This window comes from Lates calcarifer, unplaced genomic scaffold (assembly GCF_001640805.2).
Source record: "Lates calcarifer isolate ASB-BC8 unplaced genomic scaffold, TLL_Latcal_v3 _unitig_763_quiver_1858, whole genome shotgun sequence".
Classification (NCBI taxonomy): domain Eukaryota; kingdom Metazoa; phylum Chordata; class Actinopteri; family Centropomidae; genus Lates; species Lates calcarifer.
Window position 1 is genome coordinate 169 of NW_026117976.1, and position 25,846 is coordinate 26,014.

General features: G+C 40.6%; 2 protein-coding genes across 4 annotated transcripts; both read left to right on the plus strand.

The window, feature by feature from the left end:
* The first annotated feature begins 362 nt into the window (after positions 1-362).
* On the plus strand, positions 363-3,784 carry LOC108879900 (bromodomain adjacent to zinc finger domain protein 2B). The gene is made up of 6 exons (XM_018671346.2): positions 363-481; positions 743-927; positions 1,042-1,260; positions 1,697-1,884; positions 3,332-3,495; positions 3,615-3,784. The coding sequence occupies exons 3-6, from the start codon at positions 1,075-1,077 to the stop codon at positions 3,782-3,784; spliced, it is 708 nt and encodes a 235-aa protein (XP_018526862.2). The 5' UTR covers positions 363-481; positions 743-927; positions 1,042-1,074.
* LOC108879901 (bromodomain adjacent to zinc finger domain protein 2B) lies at positions 3,617-25,846 on the plus strand. Of its 3 annotated transcripts, XM_051069275.1 has the most exons (30): positions 3,617-3,758; positions 3,963-4,253; positions 5,212-5,272; positions 6,220-6,328; positions 6,523-6,624; positions 7,003-7,213; positions 7,733-7,825; positions 7,909-7,970; positions 8,252-8,317; positions 9,234-9,299; positions 9,615-9,659; positions 9,869-9,901; positions 10,921-10,986; positions 11,337-11,477; positions 12,136-12,390; positions 13,080-13,303; positions 13,843-13,917; positions 14,009-14,243; positions 14,354-14,416; positions 14,515-14,659; positions 14,774-15,453; positions 15,685-15,973; positions 16,121-16,273; positions 16,454-16,608; positions 22,147-22,349; positions 22,647-22,779; positions 23,259-23,405; positions 23,638-23,924; positions 24,236-24,379; positions 24,503-25,846. In XM_051069275.1, exons 2-30 carry the CDS (start codon positions 4,010-4,012, stop codon positions 24,648-24,650), a joined length of 4,635 nt encoding a protein of 1,544 aa, XP_050925232.1. In that variant the 5' UTR covers positions 3,617-3,758; positions 3,963-4,009; the 3' UTR covers positions 24,651-25,846. The 3 variants fall into 3 exon arrangements, with proteins under 3 accessions (XP_050925232.1, XP_018526863.1, XP_050925233.1); XM_018671347.2 differs by lacking the exon at positions 8,252-8,317 and having other exon boundaries at positions 22,644-22,779; XM_051069276.1 differs by lacking the exons at positions 24,236-24,379; positions 24,503-25,846 and having other exon boundaries at positions 22,644-22,779; positions 23,638-24,199.

Genomic DNA, 25,846 nt, shown 5'->3' on the forward strand with positions numbered 1-25,846 from the left:
CTAATTTGGTCCTCAATTTTTCAATTTTTCTCAAAAATGTTTTGAACATTATATTACAAATTTAGGCGATATTTAATTGTGTGCAGTTTGAATGACAATGTGATATAAACACTAAGAAGCGTGGCTTTCTGGAAACTGTAGAGCTGGGAAATGTCCAGCAGATGAGCTGAAACTCTGCAGAATTCCAGTACACTGGCAAAACTATACTTTGAACTGAGTGATTAGTGCTGTTATCGAGTTACGTTAACTGTTGCTCTTATGGCTTGTTGACATCTTGAATTCTCTGTATATATATGAAGATAGAGCTGGCTATTTTTGCCTAACTGTACGGTATCTCTCCTCCATTCTAGACTGGTGCGGCCATCTGAAGCGCATACCAGAGGAGCAGCAGCCTTCTTCCCTCCTCTTCTGGGTTTGCATCCTGTATTTGCATCAAACTTGAAGAGCCATGATCCTGCTCACTTACAGTCCTGTGCCTCAGGTTAGCTCCTGTTAAAGGTCATATATGTTGTAGTAGCTTACAGCAAAAAGAAGCTCTACAAACACCAATTAGGTGCTTACTGTATATGTACATGAATATACCATGTTAAACATTATGAGACTGACCTTGTTAAGTGCTACTGGTATTTCATAAGGTTATTTTCTTCTTAGCCTTTTTTATTGTCCTGCCAATGTGTTTGACTCATATTACTCGTTGTCATGAGTGTCCATCTGAAGAAATGAACAATGCTAATTTCTGTAGGCGTGAATGGAACAGTGAATGGTAGGAGTGCTTCCTCTCCTACTGGGAACTCTGCTGTGAACACCAGTTCATTTCCAGCAAAGGGAAACAAAGAGAAAACTAAAGCCAACAGTGGTCAGAGTCCAAAGAGCTGTCAGGACCCAGGCCAACTACACCAGAAGACTGTTCAGAAAACAAAAGAAAAGGTTAATGTTTTGTCAAGCATTTATGTGTCTTTCCTTATTTACAATGTGCATGAAAACCGACTTTACTGATCTGTTTAATCGTATTGACAAATTTGGACTTCTGTTATTATTTAGAAACCCAGCAAAAGACCACTAGAGACCTCGAGCATGAGCGGCAGCCAGTCAGGATCCTTGTCAGATAGCTCCAGTGATGGTGAGGAGAGCAGCAGTGATCCTGATGACATGGAGGAGGAGGAGGAAGAGGAGGACAATGATGAAGATGAGGATGATCAGAGCAATGACAGCGAGGACTCTGATTCAGGAAAAGAGAGTCAGTTTAAACGGAAAGTCAAGGTAAGGCACAGCTGTGTTCAAGTGCTGCTGTTTGTGTTTAAATATTCAGCTGAGTATTCAGATGAGTTCGGAAAATCAGTTGACATTTTTTTGTCAATAAAATTTTGCAAAGCATGACAAAGACAAAAGATTTTCCTTTTTCAGTTTCTTCAGAATAATGCCTGAATAATGCATTCTAGGTTGGTGTGAAACTTAAGATGAAAACTCCTGGGAAAAGAAGTTATTTTGTTAAGTTTTATGTCTGAATGGATTTGTAAAGTGTCCCTGTGTAAAACTGCTCTCTGTAAATGTTAGTTGGATTGTCAAAAGCAGCCTTAGTGGTGGGTGGCAAACTGGATGTATGTGCTAGCTGACAGAGCTGCCACTGTGAGGCTCTCTCAGCAGGATCTGACATGACATGTTGTCTTCTCCCTGTTTTCCTCATCCTCCCACTCAGCGGCTGACACAGAACACTACCGAGAGTAAAAAGAGGAGACCTCGTACCACTGATGGAAATACAACTCAAGACAGTCATTGTGATAGCGTTCCTTTGACTTCCTCGTACTGCCTCCAGTCTCATTCTGCTGTCCGGGCTCAATCCACAGCACTGTTTCTCCAGAGCTCCAGGACCGCAGGAGGAGGGAGGCCAGAAACACATCAGTGTCATCCAGGCACAGGCGCTGGCAGCCAGCAACAGTCCCTCAGCGCAGTCCCACAGAGAGGCCTCTCCTCTGCTCTCTAGGTCCTCACCCAACCCCATGTCCTTCTCCAGCTCACCCCAAACACTTACTCCTTCCACTTCACCAAAGCACTTCTCTCATTCGTCCTCACCAAAGCATAGCTCTGTCTCCTCCTCTCCCAAACCACTTGCTCTCTGTTCCCCTACAAAACCCCTGTTCTCTGGGTTCCTCACCTAAACCCTCATCTCTTTCTTCACCCAAACCTCTCTCCCTCTCTTCTTTACCCAAACCACCAACACTGTCAGCCTCAGAAAAGCCCTCGCATAAACAAAGATTTTTGATGCCCTCTCCCAAGCACACACAGCCAGTTGATAGCCCTGAAGGGAGAGCAGTGGAAACATCCCAGATGAAATGTCATTACACTTCAACAGTTTTAAATTAAAACAGGTGAGTTGTATTTTTTTATTCACATTGTGGCATTGTAGCTGATTTTCCTTTTACAGAAAATAAATCAACTGTAATGAAGCAAGTGTTTCTCTCTCTTTTGCAATAGAGGGAGCTCTGTTTTCATGTATTGTCCATCATTCTTTCTGTTCATGAAACAAAAATCAGTGGATTCCTTCACAACAGAAAATGAATGCATATACACTATTATTAGGGTTTTTTATTATACTACATGAGAGTCTGACCACCACATGAGTTGAAGTCTAGAAGTGACAATGCCTTTCGCTCTATTGGGAATACTTCTCAAAACTGACAAGCAATTAGCTCTGTTATTGCTTTAGGATGTTTGTTATCAAAAGAGAGAAATCGGCCTCTTTTACAGGGAGTTATTGTTACTGTTCTAAGAAGGAGGGAAAATGTGGCAATCTGTAACAAGAGGGTTTTAATTCATATGATGGTGGTACATAAAATATGGGCTTTTGCTTGCCAGACTATAACAATAGCAACAAATACAGATGACAAGCTAAAGTCGCACGATGGCACTAAGCCAAACAATTTGAAAATATTTTTCCACAGTGGCCTTTTTTTCTTCACTGCTGTTGACAGGCTTGAGTCTGCTCTTCATTGTCCCTGTCTCTTATTACACCTTAAATTCCTTCATTCACAGCCTACAGTAATGTAATGTGAGTGACAGTTTGTGTAATTACTTGCTTTTTTTCTTTGTCTCCCTTTTCTTTTTCATTTTTATTTAGCCCATCCATTCCAAGGACTCTTTCAAGCAGGCCTTCTCTCTTCGACCTTTGAGCAAGAACTGGTATAAAAGTCACAAAAAATCCAGCATTCTCTTCCATCATTGACAACACCTAAATATTCGTCTGGTACGATGAGAAGTAATTTGCTATCTCTCTCGCACAGGCAATGACACCAATCTGTTCCTGAAACATCACCCCTAATGGAGTAATCCACAGCGAAGTTCAGGATGCGCCCTTAGCTCTCATCACAAAGCCGCGCAGCCAGAGCAGCACCCCGAACAGCACCCCGAACAGCAAGCTGCTTCTGGCAGCTACTACCCCTCCCTACCCAATGCCCATCAACTTGAGCACTGGCCACCAAGGAACCATCAGGCAGCTCTGTTTCCCCTTTTAAGTCTTCTCCCTCATCTGCTCACGGATCAAGGAAGACCAAGACTCCAAAATCTCTGCATGCAGGAAAGAGCCCTCCCTAAAACCAACTCATCCTATTCACCTGTAGACTTGGTCAGAGGCAGTGAGTCTGATATCCACAGCAGCAAGGAGTTAGACTCAGACTCTTTAGGAGAGGACTACGATGATGACGATGACGATGAAGATGATGAAGATGATATCAATGATGAAGATTCTGGAAGCAGTCTGTCAGGTGAGATTAAACAGCCCATTCGTTAACAAAGAAGTGCACGTTAGTACAAGTAGAAACTGTTTATTAGCGGTGCTCTCTGTGGCTTGGTTGTGAGATTGTGATGATTAGGATTTATTACTGTTCTTTTCTCTTTCTGTTCTTTCTGTTCTGTTCTTTTCTGCTCTTACTCTCTCTTTTCCTGTGTCACACTGGAATTCCCTGCAGAGTCAGAGAGCAATCTGGAGAGCGACTCTGATGGCTCCGAGGATGATATGAAAGAGCGTGGTGAGACAGAAGCAGATAGCGATGCAGAAAGGACTCCTCTAAAACAAGCTAAAGCAAGTCCCCGGAAGTCCCCTTCAAACATCTCAGCCAACTGCTCCCTGCTTAACCTGCACATCATCAAGCCTCCTAGTTTACCTAGTAGTCTACTCACCCCTACCACAATGACCCACTCAGGGACACTGAGTAACCACAGCACCCCGTCCCCATCCTTCACATTTGCCACACTGCCAGGTAACAAATCCTTGTTTTCAAGACCAAATACATCCATAAATTATAATTCTGCTTGAACTTACAGTTTACTAAGATAGTTTAATGTGTGGTTGGGCTTCAGGAAAGTGTTATTCTCTCAGTCAATGAAGCACAATCATGTCCAAAGTCAGCATGGTGTTTATTTTTTCCCCCGCTCTTGTCCTCCCTCCCTCTTGCTTATTCAGACTAAAACCTAATCTGTGGAAAAGGACACTTATTTTTCCACCGTGAAAACATGAATATACAGTATGTGTCTCAATAGTTCCAAGTTAAAATGAGCTCTCTGGAAGGAATTTGTTGCGTCATTGTTTTGATTATCTCCACCAGCTTTTGCTTTAATAACCCAGGCAGATGCTTTATAAATCTGATACTGGATGAGTCATGGAGTATATTACATTACTAACAGAGCTGAATTCTGACTTGCCATAATGAGAAAGTATTCATTTCTTGTTCCCTTTAATCCTACTTACCTGCATTCCTACTGAGTAATAGTAGCTATATGAAGTGAATAACTCTTGATGAGAGAGATTTATAAACGTTTACATTTATAAGATTAGTAATCTAGGAATGCATTTTACACTAAAACTATTAGAACTCAGCTTTAGAGCATGCAGTAAATGTCAAGGCAATGGTTAGGCTTGTTGCTGTACAAGCTCTGTTCCTGTGTGTTTTGCACCTCTCTAATGTGTCAAAAGGTCAGAATATTGTTTGTCTAATATTCTATTTCACTGTTGTATAAATTCCACTGCTTTGGATTATGTAGTCATTTAGGTAAGAGATGTAAAGTTAGCCATTTCATACATAAAACATCCACAATTAATGTGTCTTAACAGTCTCCTTTTGTGGGAGGTTCTGTATTTTCAAGAATGTGACTCAGTACACATGCTTATTTTTTCATTTGCTCAGGTTGAAGGCACTGAGTCATTTCTCTTGTTTTTAGGATCTGGAAAGAGGAGGAGAGTGACAGATGAAAGAGTTCTACGACTGCCCCTTGAGTTTGGGTGAGCTTTTGTGCATTCACTTCATATGCAAAGAAACACACACTGACTGGATGATCTGACCATGTCCTGTTTGTCCCTGCTGTCATATGTGCTGTATTATTTGAGCTTATACAATTGATGTTACAGTTAAATGTCAGCTCACTGTGGGCCGCCTAGTGACCTTTTCTAAAAAGTCATCTATGGCCAACTTTTCTGTGTGGAGTCACCTCTCTATCTTTGGGTTTGCTGCATGCAACAGACAGTGTCCACTTCCCAGTGTAAAACTGCAGTGTGAATATGACACCAGGTGAGAAAGCAGTAATCATGGTCAGGCAATTTTCTCAGCGTAAATACTGGAAATCTTTTAAGGGAGTAAAGTGAAATCTTCATCAACAGCAGAGTGTGAGCAAACCACAAAAAACATTGTTTCCTTCCTTTGAGGGGTCTTAAAAACCCAGTCTTATGCAGTAGATCACAGTGGGCAGGAAATGAAATGAGGCCCAGCAGTTCGACACAAGGGGTTAATTGCATCCAGCCTCAACACAGACATGCAACATTAGCAGCTCCCTGCCCACAAATTCTGCAGTCTTGGATCAGAGCGGCCTTTCATCTTCTAAGGATGTTTTTCATCAGCAGGTTCACAGGAAACAGAGGCCACAAGACTCTATTTCCGAACCTTTTCTGTCTGGGATAACAGCCTACATGTCTTCTGTAAGCCATAGCTGCTCTCCAGTGGAGCTCATGGGAACTGAGGGGTTGCCCTCTTGGTCCACATCCATTTAGGAGTCTGATTACTGAAAGGGTCACAGACTACACAGCACACAGCTCTGCAGACATCACTTGTCTCCTTGTAATATGAATATATTAATGAAGACTGAATACAGCTGTAACAGCAGTATTATGTATAAACAGTGTTGTGGTATTGTTTTCATATTAACTATATGGTACTTTGCAATTTCTTTGTTCAGGTGGCAGAGAGAGACCCGGATCAGGACTGTAGCAGGTCGTCTACAAGGGGAGGTGGCTTACTTTGCTCCATGTGGGAAGAAGCTGCGTCAGTATCCTGATGTAATGAAGGTAAATCAACAGTTTGTTACTTTATTGTCTGGAAAGTACCTGTAGATTTAAAGCCTTAGATGATGGCACATACTAATGCATCACTGCAGCTTCATGTAATTGCCCATAGATGGACACTGTAACATTTGACCAGTAATATGGGTCAAAGTTTCTTCCCAGGCTTTAATTAGCATGCACTATTCTTTTGTCTGCAGTACTTACTCCGGAATGGAATAACTGAAATCTCACGGGATAACTTCAGCTTTAGTACAAAAATTAAAGTTGGTGACTTCTACGAAGCCAGAGAAGGACCAGAGGTAAATTTTGCAACTTTTTATTGTTAGTTTTTCGTGTATCTGATAGACATCATTGTGTAGTCAATATCCACAATTCACAATTAGTTTTTCCACCGAAGGATGAAGACACTGATTTTGTAAGAATATGCAAATCTAATATTCATTTAAAACAATTTAAAGCATGAGAATTAGTCTGCTTTTGTTTACATGCAGAGGAAAAGTACAAAAAAGCACTCTGCATCATGTTGTTTATTCCCTAAACAGCCTCAACACTCTAGCTCTAAGAAGTTACACAACACAATAATCCATTAATAAGAGCAATCAGTAAATAGCAATCAGAGTAGCTATTTTTTCTTCTGTTTGTTTTAATTCCTCTTCCTCCTCCGTCATGTCACCCAGGGTTTGCAGTGGTTCTTGCTGGCTGAGGAAGAGATTGCTCCCAGTATCATAGCAATGGATGGGAGGCGCAGCCGCGGCTCAAAATCTGAGCACCAGCCGACAGGTGATGGCACCGGGGCCAGACAGTGGAAGGCTCATCCTCTAAATGCTGGTGAAAATAACCTCCAAGATGTCAGTAATGCCAAGTTGCTACGTAAACTGGAGGCTCAAGGTCAGTTTACATCTTAGAAATGTTTCAATGGCACCTTTTAAAGGGGTAAATCCAGCATAAAACACCAGCACCTATTTGTTAGAGGTTGTATCTGACATGGGTTCTTGCATTCACTTAAAGGTATTTCCAGCTCAGCCACAATAGAGTTTAATTACAAAACTATTTTCAACTATCTGAAATATCAGTAGTGAATTTTGTGGCGTCAAACCAATCTCCATCTCAGTAAAAAACGTGTTAAAAGAGGCAATTTCTCAGTAGTCCATAACATAATGTAACCATTAGACATGTTGCATATTGAGCAAGGCCTGTGACCTTTTCTCAACTTTTTCTGACCCGTCAAGACCATTTTTTGTACTCGCTCCATGGATATAAAAAGAGTAGCTGGCTGCAGAAACTCCAGACATTTTCTCTGGAGGTCATTTAGGAGGATATAGGGGGTATCTGTGGGTCAGTTTTTCATCAAAGCTTTGAATTCAGTAGGGTCTGTGATTTCATATTTTATATTTCACCATGCTGCAGAAATAGCTCGACAGGCAGCTCAGATCAAATTGATGAGAAAACTGGAGAAGCAGGCCATGGCGCAAGCAGCCAAGGAGGCAAGGAGGCAACAAGGTAAACAGCTGCTGTCTAGTCAGACTCATCTCTAACACTAGATCATATGGTGTGTTCAAGCCTAATTTGTTTGTGTTTTCCAGCAATAATGGCCGCTGAGGAGAGGCGGAAAAAGAGAGAGCAGATGAAGATTCTTAAACAGCAAGTAAGGATTTTTCTTTGCGTTTATTGTTTAATTTTCCGTGCAGAGTTTCATAACTACCTGCAGCTTCTGTTGCATATTCAGTTTCTTCACTCCAAGGTGAAAAGGTTTTAAGCACAGTTGAATTGCTTTGAAATTCTACAAGGAAGTTGCTCCCTTGCACCTTCCTCATCTGCATAGACCCACTGTACTTCTTCACCCCACACCCTCCTCCCCTCCGCCTCTCTATAACATGCATGACTTAACAGTTAATTCATTTGATCTTGCCCTCATCCTTTTACCAGGAGAAGATCAAGCGCATTCAGCAAATTCGTATGGAGAAAGAACTCCGTGCACAGCAAATTCTCGAGGTTCGTCCTGAAAGTTATTGCAGAAACAGTCTAAAACACTTCCTTTCTGCTGTTGATAGGATTTTAAAAAAGCCAACCAAAGGCTATTCCTAAATTATGTGGTCCCACTTTTGGTCACATCCAGTGAGTACATGTGACTAATGCTTAATTGGTTTTTTGCAAAAGTGCCATTGAATATGAAAATCTCCCCAGACCGTGATGGAGCTTAATACAAAATACAGTATTTCATTAAGTAAGAGGTGGCCCAGAGTTTACCATGGCTAGGTGAAATACCTATTTTGCATTCCCTCACTAATAGAAGCTGTGAAGTATTTTAGCTGTTATAAATCAAATTTCAGTTGACACGCTTGGCAGGCAGCTCTTAACAGGATTTCATTGGGACTATAATTACTGATTGAAATTTTACTTAATTTATTCCTACTGCCTGCTGGTGTTTCGTAATAACTACATTGCCGTTGCCATTTTGTCTTTCATTGTTAATGGGAAGGAATAATCATCCCTTTGCTCAAATTTTCAATATGTTAGATTTGATATTATCAGTGAGACTCTGGCTCTATTTAGCTTTGTGTGGAATATTTTCAGTTGACAGCATAAACTGTCAAATTGATTGAAAAATAGCAATTTACCAAACACATACCAAACATAGATAATATTAAGTACAACACTTAAATGTATAAGTATGTATAATAACAAATTTATATGTATTTTGATTTGTATTATTTCTTCATTATTTTCTTGTAGTGATTTTAATTAAGAGAAATCTATCTATTGATTTTCATTAGTCAAAAACTGCTGCCCCAATTAAACATTCATTCAGTCAAAGCTTTTCTGTGGTGTACATACTGATATGTTTTTGAACGAGTGCATCAATCACATTTGTTTCATGACCTTAGTACATTTTTTTGTCCATGCACAGGCTAAAAGAAAGAAGAAACAAGATGCAGCCAATGCCAGAATATTGGAGGCTGAGAAACGAAACAAGGTGAATAAGATGAGATTCATGAGCAAACTGTCTGGTCTGAAACTTTTGCCCCCACTTGTCTGCCCTGTAATGTTTTTGCTTCATTGTAAGGCTTGTCAGTGCAATAGAGATTTATCGATGTGATTAAAATACATTGGATCACCTCCTTGTATTCTATGTATATCTCATTTTCACATTAGCTCAACCATTAAAGCCAAGAGACCTGTAACTTTTGCAAACTGTTGGTGCATAGGATGAGAAGGCCAGTCTGTACGCTTTAAAAATAGATGTAAATTAGAGCTTTGGTTTCTAATTGAATTTATCTTTTTGCTAAAGGAGAAGGAGATGCGAAGACTGCAAGCTGTCATACTGAAGCACCAGGTGGGTATTTTGCTCAGGACCATGTAACTTGAATGTCTTGGAAATGATCTCTAACTAATCATCATTTGTACGTTATATCCTGTCAGATTATGCTTTGGGGTTCTTTGGTGTATTTTTATTTTAGTTAACTGTGGGTTGGGTTTTTCTTGCATTGATTTTCTTGTGTAATTCCTTCTATCTCTTAATACTTTGCCAACTCTTTCTACCAGGAGTTGGAGAGGCATAGACTAGATATGGTATGGGTATGTTTGTTTCTGTACATTTAACAACATATTGTGAATGTGTGGTGATAAATGGTTGCCATCATAGCAGTGCGCTAAGTGTAGCTTCGGCTTCAGTCATACTACATCCCTCTGCATGGCTTTTCCAGAACAGTGCGCTGCATATGTCTGCTCTATTTGTCTCTCAGAGAAAACACATCCATTATCTTCCCAATATGATCAAAAATGCCCTGACTCTACAGAAATTATACAAGGATGAAAAGATTTCTGAAAGAATACTGACTACCTATTAAATTGTTTCAGTTTTAGATTGATTAGAGTTAGGGGCCTCTTTCGCTACAGCGTGTGAGCCAACTTTCCTTATTCAATTTGCCATCTGGGAAAGTCGATAAACAGTATGTATTCTTGCCAGATTTTTACCCCACTGAGTAGATGCGGACGGTTGAGGACCAAAGCAAATTTAAGTATAAAGTATATTTATATACTTTATGTATGAGTGTGGCTGTTGTTAAACTTTCACAATAAATAAAGGAGAGTTAAAATATAATCATTGAAATTTAATCTCCAAGATGTCTTTTTAGTTTCATATAATGCTGTTCATTAGTTGATTGGAAATGCACTCAGTGTTTTGCTTGCTGCTGTAACACTTAATACCTGCAGCTTACGCCTCTGAAACTCTCGGTCTATACCAGCTTTCAGTCTGCCGCTTGCCAACATGCTCAGATTAATAATGGCTGATTGTAACTTTGAGCTTATGCTTTCTATGTGCATCACTAGCCTCATCTGCTTTTTGTTTATCATTATACTCCATCTGGTGTAGCTATTATGTATGTATGTATTTACACTTTAACTACAGTACAATGTACAACATTTTGATTGTGAGATGATTGTCACAAACCATGTCCTATGCTGCTTTTTTTTTTTTTTAACTGTGCATGTCATGTGGTTCACACTGTGTGTTGCATCTATGACCCTTTTTCTCTGCATAAAATAATTGAAATTGTAAATAGAATAGAAACTATGTTTCTGTGCTCTGCTAGGAGAGAGAAAGACGCAGGCAGCACATGATGCTCATGAAGGCTGTGGAGACCCGTAAGAAGGCAGAGGTGAGTAACCGCCAACTTGCTCACATTTCCTTATTACTGAACATTCCCTTCTGCTTTCTCCTACACTGTTGTTTCAGACTATTTGTCTGACGAATTGACTAATTGTTTTTTCTTTCCCTAAGTAATTTAATATGAAAGTGGTGCAGTCTGTAGTGGTGGGGCATAATTATGTAAATTATTTTTTGGAATGTTTTAAATGTTATATTAATTCATCTCTATTTGATGATTCAGCACTGTAATTGAAGTCATACTTTGTGTTTTTATTGTGTGCACCCTCTGTAAAAGTAATGTACAATATCTGACCAAGCAACAACACAAAGCAGTGCATTCTTTCTCTTGGCTAACCCTAGGAGAAAGAGCGTCGGAAGAAAGAGAAGAAGGATGAGAAACGGTTAAACAAGGAGAGGAAACTGGAGCTCAGAAGACTGGAACTGGAAAAAGCGAAGGAGCTGAAGAAGCCAAATGAAGACATGTGTTTAGCAGATCACAAGGTATTCACACACTGTGGAGCTGTTGGCAGATGAAAATGAGAGTCCATATATATCACCCCTGATAGTCTCCATCTGTGGAGTAGATGTGTGTGGAAAGATTAGATTTTCCACTAGGCTAGAGATTTTTTTGACATGGAAATTAATCAGTATAATCACTGTAGGAGCTATAGGCATGAAGATTAGAATTGCTTTTGACAAATTTATGGTTTCATTGTTTCACTATCAGATATACCAAAATAGATGCTCAATATCACTGAAAGCATGGTAATTGATTAAAAAGAAAACAGGTGTAGGTGAAAATACTGCCACCAAGTGGTTACTGATATCATAACCCCAAGTATTCCTGATCAGATACTAGAAAGAAAAACATTCTGGGCTCGTATTCAAAACATTTCTTTTACTTAAATAATGAGACAAAATAGTCTGGAACAGGTGAAAGAAATTAAATGTTTCTGTCAGATGGTTCTCTGTAAGCTTCATAAAATATTTTAAAACCATAATTAATTGTAAAATGATGTGAAAAGGGCTGGCTTAAAGCCAGTATAACATCTGTGTCGTTCAGATTTGTGGTGTACAGGCTGTAGCTACAAATTGCTGAGGGATGATGAATGCAACATTAACTTTTATTTTATTAAAAATCATTTGTATTTGTCTCCAGCGGCTTCCAGAGTTGTCACGTATCCCTGGTTTGGTCTTACCTGGAAACACCTTCTCTGACTGCCTGATGGTGCTGCAGTTTCTACGCAGCTTCGGAAAGGTCCTGGGATTAGACATGAATTTAAACATCCTCAGCCTAAGTGACCTTCAAGAGGGGTTACTCAACGTCGGGGACAGCATGGGCAAGGTGCAGGACCTGCTGGTGAACATGCTCTCTGCAGCTGTGTGTGATCCGGGTATACCTGCAGGTCACAAGGTGAGAATGTTGAATTGTAAATGCTTGTACTGTAAATAGGCATGGGCCAGTTACTGGTTTCAAGGTATACCGTGGTTTGAAAAAGTCAAGGTTTCAAAACCATTGATATTTTCTATCATCATCATGGCAATTGCCAGCCTTGTAACAGCATGATTGCAGCTGCCATTACAGTTGTTTTTCTCTTGCCAGCTAACTAGAAGAATCAGAACACACATTAGCTTTTATCACTACTCTGGTTCCGTGCAGCTGAACGAAGAGAGTTTAAGTGTTTAGTGCTCTTAGTGCGCATCTTGGGTTTAAACCAATTTAAATTCATCCCTGGAGTCCATTTCTCCATGCAGTGCTGTAGGTTGTAATTATGCCTTTACATGATTTTACATAATGTTGCTCATGAGAGGCTGCCTCTAGCTGTTGTGCCCACACCAAGAGAGATATTTTTAAAAGGACATTAGATAGCCAAGTATCAACTTAAACAAGTTTGATTTAAAAAATCCATACATGCTAGATGTGTCCCAGACTATTTGCTTAAGATTGAAGTATACAAAAAAGATTCTGCTTAGGTTTAGGATTGGCCAGCATGACAGCAACATATGACCTCTACACATATGCACATGCATCTTTGTAGTTGGAGAAAGAAATAATTGTCAAACACTGGCTGAACTCCATCCTTTAAATGTTATTTCTTCTAGAGCAAAACCAGCTTGGGGGATCACTTGACTAATGTGGAGATCAACCGGGACAATGTGTCTGAGATCCTGCAGATCTACATGGAGGGCCACTGTGAGCAGACAGAGCTGGCTGCTCTGGCCCTCAGCCTCAGGACTAAGGCTTTTCAGGCACACAGTCCATCTCAGAAAGCCTCCATTCTAGCTTTCCTGGTTAATGAGCTCTGCTGCAGTAAAGCTGTGATCAGGTGAGAGACCTGCCTCCTTCTGACACTCATGATGTCTTTTATTTTTGCCCTTTGACAAACGAAGCAAGCTCTCAGTTTTGTACAGCAGTCATGTTAATGGACTTCACAACAAAACAAAATTACTATTAAATAAATAAAGCTTGATCTGAATAAGGCTATGATACATTTGTGTTAAATAAATCACTGTTTCCCTGTAAAATTGATTGAGTGCACTGTATAAACAAGATTTTCTTATGTGCCTGAAGCAAACAAGCTAATCTCTTTGCCTGAGAGTGGAATATATTGACTTGTTTTATTCATGGGTGCTTAAATCTTGATGAAATAACAGATGTATCAAAAGGAATATGACAAATCATGGTCTGATGGACCGTTTCATGAGGTTGCGTCAAACTACATGTCATTAACTTTTCATGAGTAGTGGTAACACTTTGAAACACATCTGGTGCCCCGCTGCAGTGTGGTGCAAATGATTCATGTGCTTCTCATTATACATAAAGGTCACAGAAACATCTTTTTCAATGTTGTCTAATATTTTGCAGTGAAATCGACAAAAACATAGATCACATGACCAACCTGAGGAAGGATAAGTGGGTTGTTGAGGGAAAGCTTCGCAAGTGAGTATACGCTTCATCCAAGCTGTCGTTGATAGGTTCTGTGCATGAAGGAGGAGTTTCATTTGCTCTCTGTCCATTTTTGTCTTCAAAGACTGAGGAGCATCCACGCCAAGAGGACGGGGAAGAGAGACAGCAGTGTGGTAGGAGAGGACAGCCACACCTTTGCCATCCCCACTGCCAGAAGCAAATGCAAGAGAAAAGACGGGGACAGTGAGGAAGAGGAGGACGAGGATGATGACAGTGAGGACCAAGGAGATGACGATGACGAGGAGGAGGAAGAATCAGGGGGAAAGAAAGGCAAGAAAGCAGAGATATGTGAAGAGGAGGTCAGTAACAGCATGATGCTTTTTAATGGTGCCAACGGCTAAATCAGTGTTTGTTGTAGTAAATGTCAGCCGGTCCAGTGGCCTCACACTAATGAGATCTTTTCATCTAGGACGACAGTGTACATTCAGCCAGCATTGAGGAGCTGGAGAGACAGATTGAGAAAACATATAAGGTAAATTTAACCCTTTGAGACATTCTTTTCCTCAGGATATGCTCATTAATGGATTTAATACATCATAGCTGACCCTATTGTGTTTTCTGTTTATTTAGCAACAGAGTCAGATCAGACAGAAGCTGTTTGACTCATCTCACTCACTGCGCTCCATGATGATTGGACAGGACCGCTACAGGAGGCGTTACTGGGTCCTCCCACACTGTGGTGGCCTCTTTGTTGAAGGCATGGAAAATGGCGAAGGTGCCAACCCAAACTGATAGCTCAGTTGTTATTCACTTTTATCTATGTACAGGATGTAAAATTGAATGTCTTTTTGTGCATCTTCTCTTGGCTAACCTTTCTAATGTTCCACAGGTTATGAAGAGGTGGAGAAAGAGAAGGAAAGACAGGAGACTGCTCAGGTGATAATGGTGAAGGAGGAGCAGCTGGAAGAGACAAAGAAGCCAGTGATAACCAGCATGGACAGCGATACAGCCACTCCAGAGAGTCAGCAGGACAGTCTCAATCTCTTCCTCCAGAAACCTGGCTCCCTATCTAAGCTCAGCAAACTCCTTGAAGTTGCCAAAATGGCTCGAGATTCAGACATCAATTCACACCACAGTCATTCTGCTAAAATCCCTACCGCTGCATCTTATCCTTCACATCCCACTTCTCAGACAGGAATGTCCCACAGCACCCTGCCTGTAACCCCTCAGCAGGGACTCACAGATAAAACTGGTACTTCAGTGCCATCTCTGCTCAGTGCCCCCCAGCTCAAAAGCAGTCCCTGGATAACCTGCAGCCCTCAGACTGTCCTTCATGACGACCAACTCTCCAAAATACTGACGGAAAAGAGCAACCAATGGTTTAGCCTTTTACCACGCTCTCCTTGCGACGAGTCCTCTGTCACCTCTGGCTCTAGTCCTCCAGCCTCTTACTCTTCTCCACAGACCATAAGCACCAAATCCCCCTCCTCCCTCTCCCCGAATCTCCTAGCTGCAACCAGCCACAGCACTCCTGCTGGGATCAATAACATACAATCGCCTGTCCTTCAGGTTGGTGGATAACAAAAATATCTCCATCTCCCAATTATTTCAGATCACGGTTTGCTTGTCATACTGAGGGTTGCAAGTATTATTCCACATTACATGAGTATTTCCTCATGTTGCAAATGCACGAGAACCTCTTAGGTTCATTCCAGCGTTTGTCTTTTACATTATGCATGTGGCAGTGAAATAACATTGTTGTCTCATCATAATTCAAAGTGTGTGTATTCTTCCTCTCAGCAAGTAAAGTCTGGCATTCATCAGAGCAGACTGACACTGTGTGACGTGTCCAGTGCAGCGACAAGTCCCAGCCTGCCCTTCCCTGGCACTGCTCTACCCCCCGTGCCGGATCTGGCCTCCCAGCATGCAGAGGGTAGTGGGAACAGGGTCTTCTTCCTGGTGAATAACAACTCTGTCAACAAGAGTGAGACCGTAGAGGCCCTGAGTGACAAGCCCCCTAATGCCTCTTTCCCTGCTGTGGAGGTGGCCAAGACCCAGGATTACCCAAGAACTCAGCCTATCCCAGAGGGTAAGAATGGCTCGCTGCCAGCACGCACAAGTGACATGTTCTGGACAAAGGATATTCACTGCCCAGACAGTACTATCTGCCCTACATAGCTAAAATTAAGCAATTATGTGACAATAGTCTTTAAATCTGTGCTGTTTGTGTTGGCAGAGATGCTGCATGGTTGGTGGCGAGTGTCAGACATGCAGGAACTGCACAGTCTGGTTAAGGCCCTCCATAACCGAGGCATCAGAGAGCGGGTCTTGCAGAAACAGTTCCAAAAACATATGGAGTATATGAGCCAGCTCTGTAACAGCAAAGATGGTTTGTCCACATCTTCTCTGCTCTCTTTAAGTCCAGATTCAAGACATGCAGTGACATAAATAACACATTGTAATTTGATCTTGATGTGTCACAAATTCATATTATTTATAAATGTATAAATATGTTGCTTTCTTATAGACAGTCATTTACTGTAGTGTTTTTATGTATCTGTGGGGACAGTGATTGATGTGGCAGAGCTGGAGAAGCAGGAGGTGAGTGAGAAGACAGTGGAGAGTTGGTGCGTTGAGGAGCAGGCCATGGAGGTGGACATCGGCCTGCTGCAGAAGGTGGAGGATCTCGAGAGGAAAGTTGTCTGTGCCAGCCTGCAGATAAAGGTACAGGCAAGGAAGCATCACACTCTTTCAGCTACATACAGCTCATACAGCTCAGTATGTGCTGGGATAGGCTCCGGTGTCCCTACTTCATATGGATATGTGGTATATTAGGTGGTGATGTCGATGTGAAGATGATGAAGAGAAGATCTCCGCTGACACTGACTTACTTGTATATAGAAGTTTATTACAAAGTAGTTCAGCATCGGACAAGCACTGCAGTAGCCTGTGAGAGGATCCGAGCCAATATGGATCTCTCTCTCTCACAGCTCTGAACACCAGTATATATACATTGGTTGTTTACATGGTTCATGAGAAACATCTGGACCTTCATTCAATGCCTTCATTGTTAAGAGGAAGATGATGGATAAGAGGAAACCCTCACCTTTAACCTCTACTAATCTAGGGGTCACATTCTTAACCCTTATCCTAAACATAAACCCCAAGGGCTAACTCAGACATAGGAAACTCATAAGAAGTGAAGACATCTGGAAACCTTCAGACATTCCAAAAAGGCAAAAACATACATAAGACATCCTGTATACTACATATTTCCCCCCTTCGAGGCTACCTAGCCTCGAAAAATAAAGAATAAAACATACATGTTTACCTACATATACTTCCCAAAACATAAACATAACTTTATGGAGTGTGAGAGCGAAAAACCTGTCAAGCAGCTATCTTTCCTGAAATTTCCATCAAACAATCTAGACAGGAAAATTCTCTCACGGCCCCTCTGCCCCAGGCGACCACTTTATAGTACTCCAAACCAATTAAAAGGAGAAATTTCATCATTAATGCAAGGATATAACTTCAGGCAAGTACATATGGAACCCTCAGAAAATAAAATCCAAACAATGTCCACTTTCAGGCTGGTCGACCCATCGCACCTTCCAATGGACCTTTCCCTGCCTAGCCCCAATTTCCCTAGGCATCAGAAAAAGAAAAAAACATCTGAGGTCCCAATGCATTTACCCCACAACAGAAGACATCTTCCTTCAACAATTTCAACCTAAAAAAATGTCACACAGTTTAAGTATTACTCATACAATGTAGAAAATCAAAAACTAAATCAAACATCCCACAACAGCTCCTCAGCAACGTCGACTGTCACTGTTGTGTCGATGAAGTGTTGACTCTGAATATTGCATCACAGTATCCTTATTCAGAGTCCTCCAGTCCATTCTTATTGTCCCATAGTGATCCTTTCCCCCAATACTGTTCTGGAAGAAAGAAAACACCAACCAGTATCTTGTACCAAACAACAGATGTAAATTAAAACATCAAATGCAGGATTACTTATAGGATTACTTATAATCCTATAAGTAAATGTAAAATTCACAATATCATATCATTTCAGATTATAAATCACATTTTCCATTTCCCCCCTTTTATCATATCACTCTATAGAGTGAAAGGATAAAACAATAAGAAATATCAAAACCATAATGAGAGATATGAATATTCAAAACGGATATGTCTCCAACAGTCCACCTTCTATCAATACTCTTTCATCTCCATCTATATCACTTCCCTTCTCTTTCATAAAACTTGCTTCAACTCTCTTTCAAACAACTCACATACCACAATCCTTCAAAATTCAATATACACACAACCTTCACATCAAAATCTTCTTTGCATATCTCACTCCTCTCTCTCTATCCTTTAGCTTCGTGGATGATAAATTACTCCAAACCATCTAATTCCCAATTTTACTAAATCAATTTCACCATTTTATCCATAAACTCTTTCCCTTTATCTGAGAGTATCCAACCTGGAAGTCCCCACCTGCTTATGAGCTCTCTACACAAAAACCTGAACATAGATCTCTGACCTTCAGCTGATTTATCTTCACATGCAACAGTTTCATTATTTGAGCATAATACTGCATTGGAGAACCATCTATTTTCTTAAACTCTCAGCTCTTCCACACTGATCCACACAAATGACATTCATTATATGCATATGCGGAATCTGTGTATATCTCATCACTTGCTTACCTTCCGCTAACCTCTATTTGATTAAGTTTCCTAAGGATCTCTCGATCCTGCTCTTTCTGATCATGTTCCTTTTTCCTATATAGCTCCACTTGATGGGCTATATGATCTGCATAGACATTCTTTGTCATACTTCCAAGACCAACCACCTCTGCCAATTTGCTCCTCACTGGTAAGGGCAGCCCCTTCTGTATTTTAGCCCGCAAAATTGACTGCTCCATTCGATTCAAATCCGGATCATTTCCTGTGACATTTCTCCACACTTGATGGGCTCTTGACACATAGGCCCTCGGGTTTTCTTCCTGTCCCAACGGCTCAATAAGAATATTATCAGGATGTACATTAGTAGGAAAAGTATCTTTCAACACTCTCCACACTCGACCTCTACTTGCTGCAAACAACTCTGAATCATTCACAGCAGTACCTATATATCGGTCAAGTCCCGCTTTCTGTAGAATCTCTTCCATAGCTGGAACCCCTAGGAGACTAGCCAAGAGTCTCTTAATATCTCCCATGGCAGCTTGTGTTCCCACCATAATCTCTTCCAACTTTGAAATCCAAGGATGTGCTCCATCTTGAAGAACAGGTAACTTCTCAAGTATGTCTGACATATCTGTATTCTGCCAAGGCTTGTACTCCAAATTCTCTCCTCGAACAACCACTGGACACATTTTCCCTTTTCTTGGGCGCAGTGAATATCTCTTACCTAATCTTTGGGAAATCTTCTTCCGCAAGGTTTTCCTCTGTGTCTTTAACCACTTTAATTGATTCTCCCATACTTTCTGATCCTCTGGTCTAAACGACTCATAGAGATGCGAAAGGCATTGATTTATACTTTTCTCAACCTCTTGTAAGGCCTCTTCCATTCCAGTGCTAGTTGCCGCAGGGAAAAAACCTCTTGAAGGCAAAGGAACTTGCTCCTCCCAATCGCTGCCTCTATTCTCACTTTCACTAGAGCTATCATCTTCCGAGTCCTCTGTCGTCCATGTTTCTCCTCTTCTTTCCGCTCTAGCCAACATCCTCCTGACTTCAGGATCATATCTACCCACAATGTCTCCCAAATCACTCTGATCATCCTTAGCTCCCACACAAATTGTTTTCCTCTTACTTTTAGAGCTTGGATGCATCGTTATAATCGTTTCTGCTTGTCCCACTTCTATTACCTGATCATTCTCATCTTTAATCTGATAATTACCCTCCTGAGAGATCACTGGAAGCTGGGGATAAACTTCCTCAAACTTCACCTTCTTCTCATAAGGTGGGGGTTTCTTCGCTGGATCCACGTGTGAGAAGGGTGCATTAATCTCTGCCATTGATTTTTCTGTTTCCTTTACATTCTTTCTTATTTCCTCTACACCTCTGTCTCTCTTTTCTTTTGCAGATTTTATCAATTTCTGTCCCTCATTTTCAAACAACTGAAGAACACCAAGCTCCACTTGTCTCTTTTCTTTACGTTTTTCCCCTTTCTTGCCTTTCTTTTGTTCCGCCTTATATGTAGACACAAGTACATGCATTATTTTAATTACATCGGGGTTAAGAGTCCCTTCCACTGGCCATGGTTGATCAATTTCAGGCCAACGCTTATGCCATTTCTCCGATATCTTTGCAATACCTTTGACTAAAGGATTATTCTTCTGTACTACATCAACAGGGGTAATTACTCTCTGAATTTTAATATCCTTCTCTGACATTGTAGTAGCTCCCTTCATTGTAAATTTAAACTGATTACTAAAACTACTTCTAAATACTTAACCTACTTCCCCCTATTTTATTTATCTATTTTATTTTATTTTAAATCACTATTTTACCATAATCAATAAATTTACCAACTCCAAAAGAACCAAAAACTCAATCAATATAACAGTGGATGTACAACACTAAGTCGACATATGATATCAACTAAACACACAATTAATCCTCCAAATTATGTGTAAAGTTCCCTCAAATATTTCTTCAACAAAAGTCCAATCCTATATGAGGCTCAAAAGATCACACGCTCCTACAAGGGACCAACTATTACCAAGTGTATTCCTATTCAATACAAAATCTATCTTCTTAACATAAATCCCATACACCATCCCGTGTCACAGCCTTTCACACAGCTGAGACAGCGTTCCACACGCACACACACACACAGACAGAGGCACTACTCACTCAATAGGGACACAAAAAGAATTCTCAAAACACACAGCAGAGTCAACTTCATCCCAAAACACAAACAATATCCAATCCTAAATTCTCAAAAATCTACTCATTCATACTTTATCCTATAGCATGCTTTTCTGCCGCTCCTTTTCTCTTATCTTCCTTCTAAATTTATGCTACCTTATGAGGTGTAGATATTCAATGAGAGGCTGCTTCAGACACTGTTCGTCAACTAGTGTTCGAGTGGGAACTTACAATTGAATTTTGCACTCTACACCCCCAGTTCCTTGAACTGACCTGAAATTCACCTAGTGATTTTCCAGGATTTTTGGCCCGTCTAAAACCACCTCCCAGAGGGTTTTTAACCGAATCTGCGGCTTTTTCCTTTATCTCTCTATTCCTCTTTCTTCTCTAATCTAACTATTTCTCAAAGCCGACTTTCACGCAGTGACTGATGTACACATGTCTTACCGTTAAGAAGATAAGGGCCCAATCTTCATTAATCTTGCATGGTTTTATCTAGCTCACCTTATCGTTACTAATTCAGCTATTTTACACTCTTTACTTCAAACTTCTTATTCTCTTCTTCACTTCTTCAAACTTCTTATTTACTTCACTTCTTTGTCACTCTCCCCCCTTTTTATGCGCTGTCCACAGCGCAATAAAATCAAATTTAGAACGGAGCATCACTCCAAACATCAACACAGCACAATTCTTTCCGGTGCGACCATACAGCAAACACTCACAACATCAACAAACGAACCAGCGCCCCATAAGTGAGAAATGCTCACCATATCCTGCAGGCTCGGTGCGGGAGTAGGTGCGCTGAAGTTGCCAGGAACGCCGCAGGTCACAACACGTCCGAAGTTCGTGACGCCAAATTCTTGTGGTATATTAGGTGGTGATGTCGATGTGAAGATGATGAAGAGAAGATCTCCGCTGACACTGACTTACTTGTATATAGAAGTTTATTACAAAGTAGTTCAGCATCGGACAAGCACTGCAGTAGCCTGTGAGAGGATCCGAGCCAATATGGATCTCTCTCTCTCACAGCTCTGAACACCAGTATATATACATTGGTTGTTTACATGGTTCATGAGAAACATCTGGACCTTCATTCAATGCCTTCATTGTTAAGAGGAAGATGATGGATAAGAGGAAACCCTCACCTTTAACCTCTACTAATCTAGGGGTCACATTCTTAACCCTTATCCTAAACATAAACCCCAAGGGCTAACTCAGACATAGGAAACTCATAAGAAGTGAAGACATCTGGAAACCTTCAGACATTCCAAAAAGGCAAAAACATACATAAGACATCCTGTATACTACAGATATGCATTACTGTGTCACCAAACGCTGCGATGTGATGGATATGTTTCGATACTGTATCCTTCAGGGTTGGATGCACCCTGAGCCCCAGTCAGAGAGGGAGGATCTGGTCTATCATGAGCACAAGCTCCTCTCTTCGCCAGCTCCAGAGAACAAGGGTCAGAGAGAAACCAGCCCGGAGGAAGCTGGGGCTATGGTGCGACGGCCAAACAATCCTCTTGATATAGCTGTAATGCGGCTAGATGAGCTGGAGAGGAACATCGAAAGAAGGTAGCTTAAGTACAAACATTTAGATCAGATTGGATAATGCAACTGTACCTGTGTCTGTATTAGAAACAGTTTGCAACCATGCATTAAGCATTGCATTGTAAAAAGTATTGACATCTTCAGCGTGTAATGTTACAATTACTTTTACATACTTTTACAAGGCATGGCTGCTTTAAACCTATTACTGTTTTCGTCTTACATCACCTTACCAGCTGTTATTCAGTGTGACAAAGTCATTGTGTGTATATGTGATTGGTGTACTGTAATACTGCAGTCTCACTTTCTGTAACCTCAAAGCAGTGAGGAGGAGGTGGCTCCTGGGATGAGGTTGTGGCGTAAAGCCCTCTGTGAAGTCCGCAGCTCAGCTCAGCTGTCACTCTGCATTCAGCAGCTGCAGAAATCCATCGCCTGGGAACGGTCCATCATGAAAGTGGTTAGTGATGCCTCATTTCTCCCCCTCTCTCTATCAAAGATTTGATAGAGTTTTATCATAACTAAACTTAGACTTAATTTATAGCTCACACTACAAATAACCCTCTATACAAAGATCAAAGACTGCTTTCAGGCTACATGTCTTTGCATTTCACTTATTTGAATTGTTGTTAACATTTTTTTTTTGATAAAAAAAAAAAAAACCTTATTATGCATGATTTTAACAATAAGAGTAAAATAAATCTACAAGGCATATCATTGTTAAAAGGGTATACGGGCAACAGATGAGAGGAAATCAAAGGTATGTGAGCAGCGTCAATTTACAATGCATAATCATCAGGAAACAACAATATAAGATAATACCACAGTCAGCTGCAAATCAACATCATTCAGTACGTCTGGCTGCGCAGAATTGCACATAATTTAGTTTCATGCTGATGTACACTATCTGTAACTATATATATTTTGGTGTTTCTCCAGCACTGCCTCCTCTGTCAAAAGGGGGATAATGAAGAACTGCTCTTACTTTGTGATGGCTGTGACAAAGGCTGCCACACATACTGCCATAAACCCAAGATCACCACAGTACCTGACGGTGACTGGTTTTGTCCCACTTGTGTTGCAAAGGTACACCAGCATGTCCTGAGTGTTTCTTCACAGAGCTTTTCTTTTGTTATTTATTCCATGAAATCTCATAGTCCACAGGTACAGTACATCTAAAGGGCTTCACTCTGTGTAATTGCCAAGTGACGACTTAATTGTATCTAATGTACACATCCAATGAATTGATTTGAATTTGAATTTGAATATGATGCTTTGTGTGGCTCTACACCAATCGTTTGTGTGTTCTGTCTTTCAGGAAAGTGGTCAATCCCCCTGGAGTAGGAAGCAACAGAGCCGAACAGCTGGAGGAGGGAAGAAAGGCAGTGAGGTAAAACGAAATAGTAAGCCATCTGTGGCAGGAGAGCTCATCAAAGAGGAAGCTGCCAGCAGCAACAGCGTGCCAAAAAAAGGTACCAAGGAGCTCAAGAAGAGGAAAGGAGACGACAGCCCGCCCAGCTCCCAGGCCAAGCACGACAGCCCCGTCTCCTGTGCAAAAAAAGCCAAAATGCCTAAAGACGACACAAATGGGCTGGCAGTGTGCCAGTAAGTATGAACACATACTCACTGCATGCATGAGATCCAGCAGCATTTATTTTACCTCATCTCACTACTATAGCTCTAGTATAGCTTCCATAATAACATAACATACATGACAATCATCCTTGTGTAGTTATGAATCTTTGACAAAACATTTTACCATGTTATTTCATATCATACGTACAAAATCAACTGATGAAAAAAATCTCACAATATTTCAAGCATGTTCTTAAACAGGTGAAACCATATTAAAGTTAAATCAAATTATATTTTCCATGGCAAAAGGCTTAGCTTTTTCTGCTGCTTGTTTCCTTCAGCGTGCTCCTGGCTGAGCTGGAGAGCCATCAGGATGCCTGGCCCTTTCTCACGCCCGTCAACCACAAAGCTGTACCCGGATACAGGAAAGTCATCAAGAAGCCCATGGACTTCTCCACCATCAGAGAAAAACTCGCCACCAACCAGTACGTCTGTGTCACTGTTACATGTGTATTTTATGAGCATACGCTTTATGTATTTCATAAATGTTCATTTTTGATTCGGATGCTGCATTTAAATAAAGTGAAAACTATTTCTAATGATTGCAGGTACTTAAATTTGGAGACTTTCATCATTGACGTGAACCTGGTATTTGATAACTGTGAAAAATTCAACGAAGATGATTCAGAAATTGGACGAGCCGGCCACAACATGAGGAGATTCTTTGACAAACGATGGACTGAACTGCTGAAGTAAAAAAAAAAGAAAAAAAAATTAAAGCGTGCTACTTTCTACATATCAGACTTTCTTTTGGTGTCAGAGGCCTTCTTTTCACCTGTGACACTAAATCAGTATACACTTATAATAACACTAATGTGCAATTTGAAAGGACAAACACTCCTGATTTATCTGGTGAGACAAAAAAAAAAACACTTAATGGATTAGTATCTTCAAGTGCAATACTGTTTTCTTTATCTCAATGCACTGACTCTTAGACTCAACATTGTATTTGGGAATCAAAGATTTCACTGTAGATAGGTAATTGTCTTTTTTTTTTTAATCACCAGTACTGCAGCATAGGTTTGTGTATACGTGTATTTATTTTTCAAGTGTTTATGGTCAGTCTTTTCTAAGAAAAAGTAGGAAATGGCACACAGCTTTAACAAAATTTAAAGATTGTTTTCTGGACTATTGAACAAGCCAATCCAAAAAAAAGGTGTTTACAGCATTGTGACTATAAGGTGCCGGCAGTGCTACTGTTCATCTGCATTTGTGACTTGTGTACAATACAAGGAGGTATCACTGACACATGTATAGTGTTAATTTCTGTCTCCGTTTACAGGTCTTATTTCTAAAGTGTATAGCTCTGTACATACTAAACAGTCTTGTTGAATATATTGTCAATGCATAAGGATGATTGTAGCATTTAATACAGTGTATGTCTTACACATTGCCTGTGCTGAATATCCACTCAAGCACTGTGGTCTCCTCAGTATTGTAGTGCCTGACCTCTGACCTCTGAACAGTGTGTGGAGGAGTGCGTTTGTTTTTTTTTTTTTTTTTTTACTATTTTCAGTGTGTGTACTGTATGTGTGTCCTGCACAATATACTGTAAGAAACCTTTGCAGAAAATGTAAAATTCTTGAGAGCTTTTCCTCTGAACAAAATTGACATGGTGCACAGTGTGTTTCATCTCCAAGCATTTCCTTCAACCAGAGTCTTGTCAGACATCCTGTGGACAGACGTGAAACCTGCACTGGGCTTTAATCCAGATGGGAGTCAGACAGAGTCATGGTCCACTGGAGGCATCTCAAGACAGCTGAAGTCAGAAGACTTGAAGTAACTGTATTTTATTATTAATATTATGAAATGAGTAGCACTTTTTGTAGGAATATTATTTTTAAATAGTGAATGTGTGGTACGGATTAAAATAAACCTGTTTTTCAAACTAA

Excerpts from the sequence above, each read along its gene's own strand:
- LOC108879900 (XM_018671346.2), top strand. The coding sequence starts at position 1,075 with ATGAGCGGCAGCCAGTCAGGATCCTTGTCAGATAGCTCCAGTGATGGT. Across the intron at positions 1,885-3,331 it reads AGGACCGCAGGAGGAGGGAG|CGAAGTTCAGGATGCGCCCT; the intron begins GCCAGAAACACA and ends AGTAATCCACAG. Across the intron at positions 3,496-3,614 it reads AGGAACCATCAGGCAGCTCT|ACTTGGTCAGAGGCAGTGAG; the intron begins GTTTCCCCTTTT and ends ATTCACCTGTAG.
- LOC108879901 (XM_051069275.1), top strand. The coding sequence starts at position 4,010 with ATGAAAGAGCGTGGTGAGACAGAAGCAGATAGCGATGCAGAAAGGACT. Across the intron at positions 9,300-9,614 it reads AGGCTGAGAAACGAAACAAG|GAGAAGGAGATGCGAAGACT; the intron begins GTGAATAAGATG and ends TTTTTGCTAAAG. Across the intron at positions 15,454-15,684 it reads TACAATCGCCTGTCCTTCAG|CAAGTAAAGTCTGGCATTCA; the intron begins GTTGGTGGATAA and ends TCTTCCTCTCAG.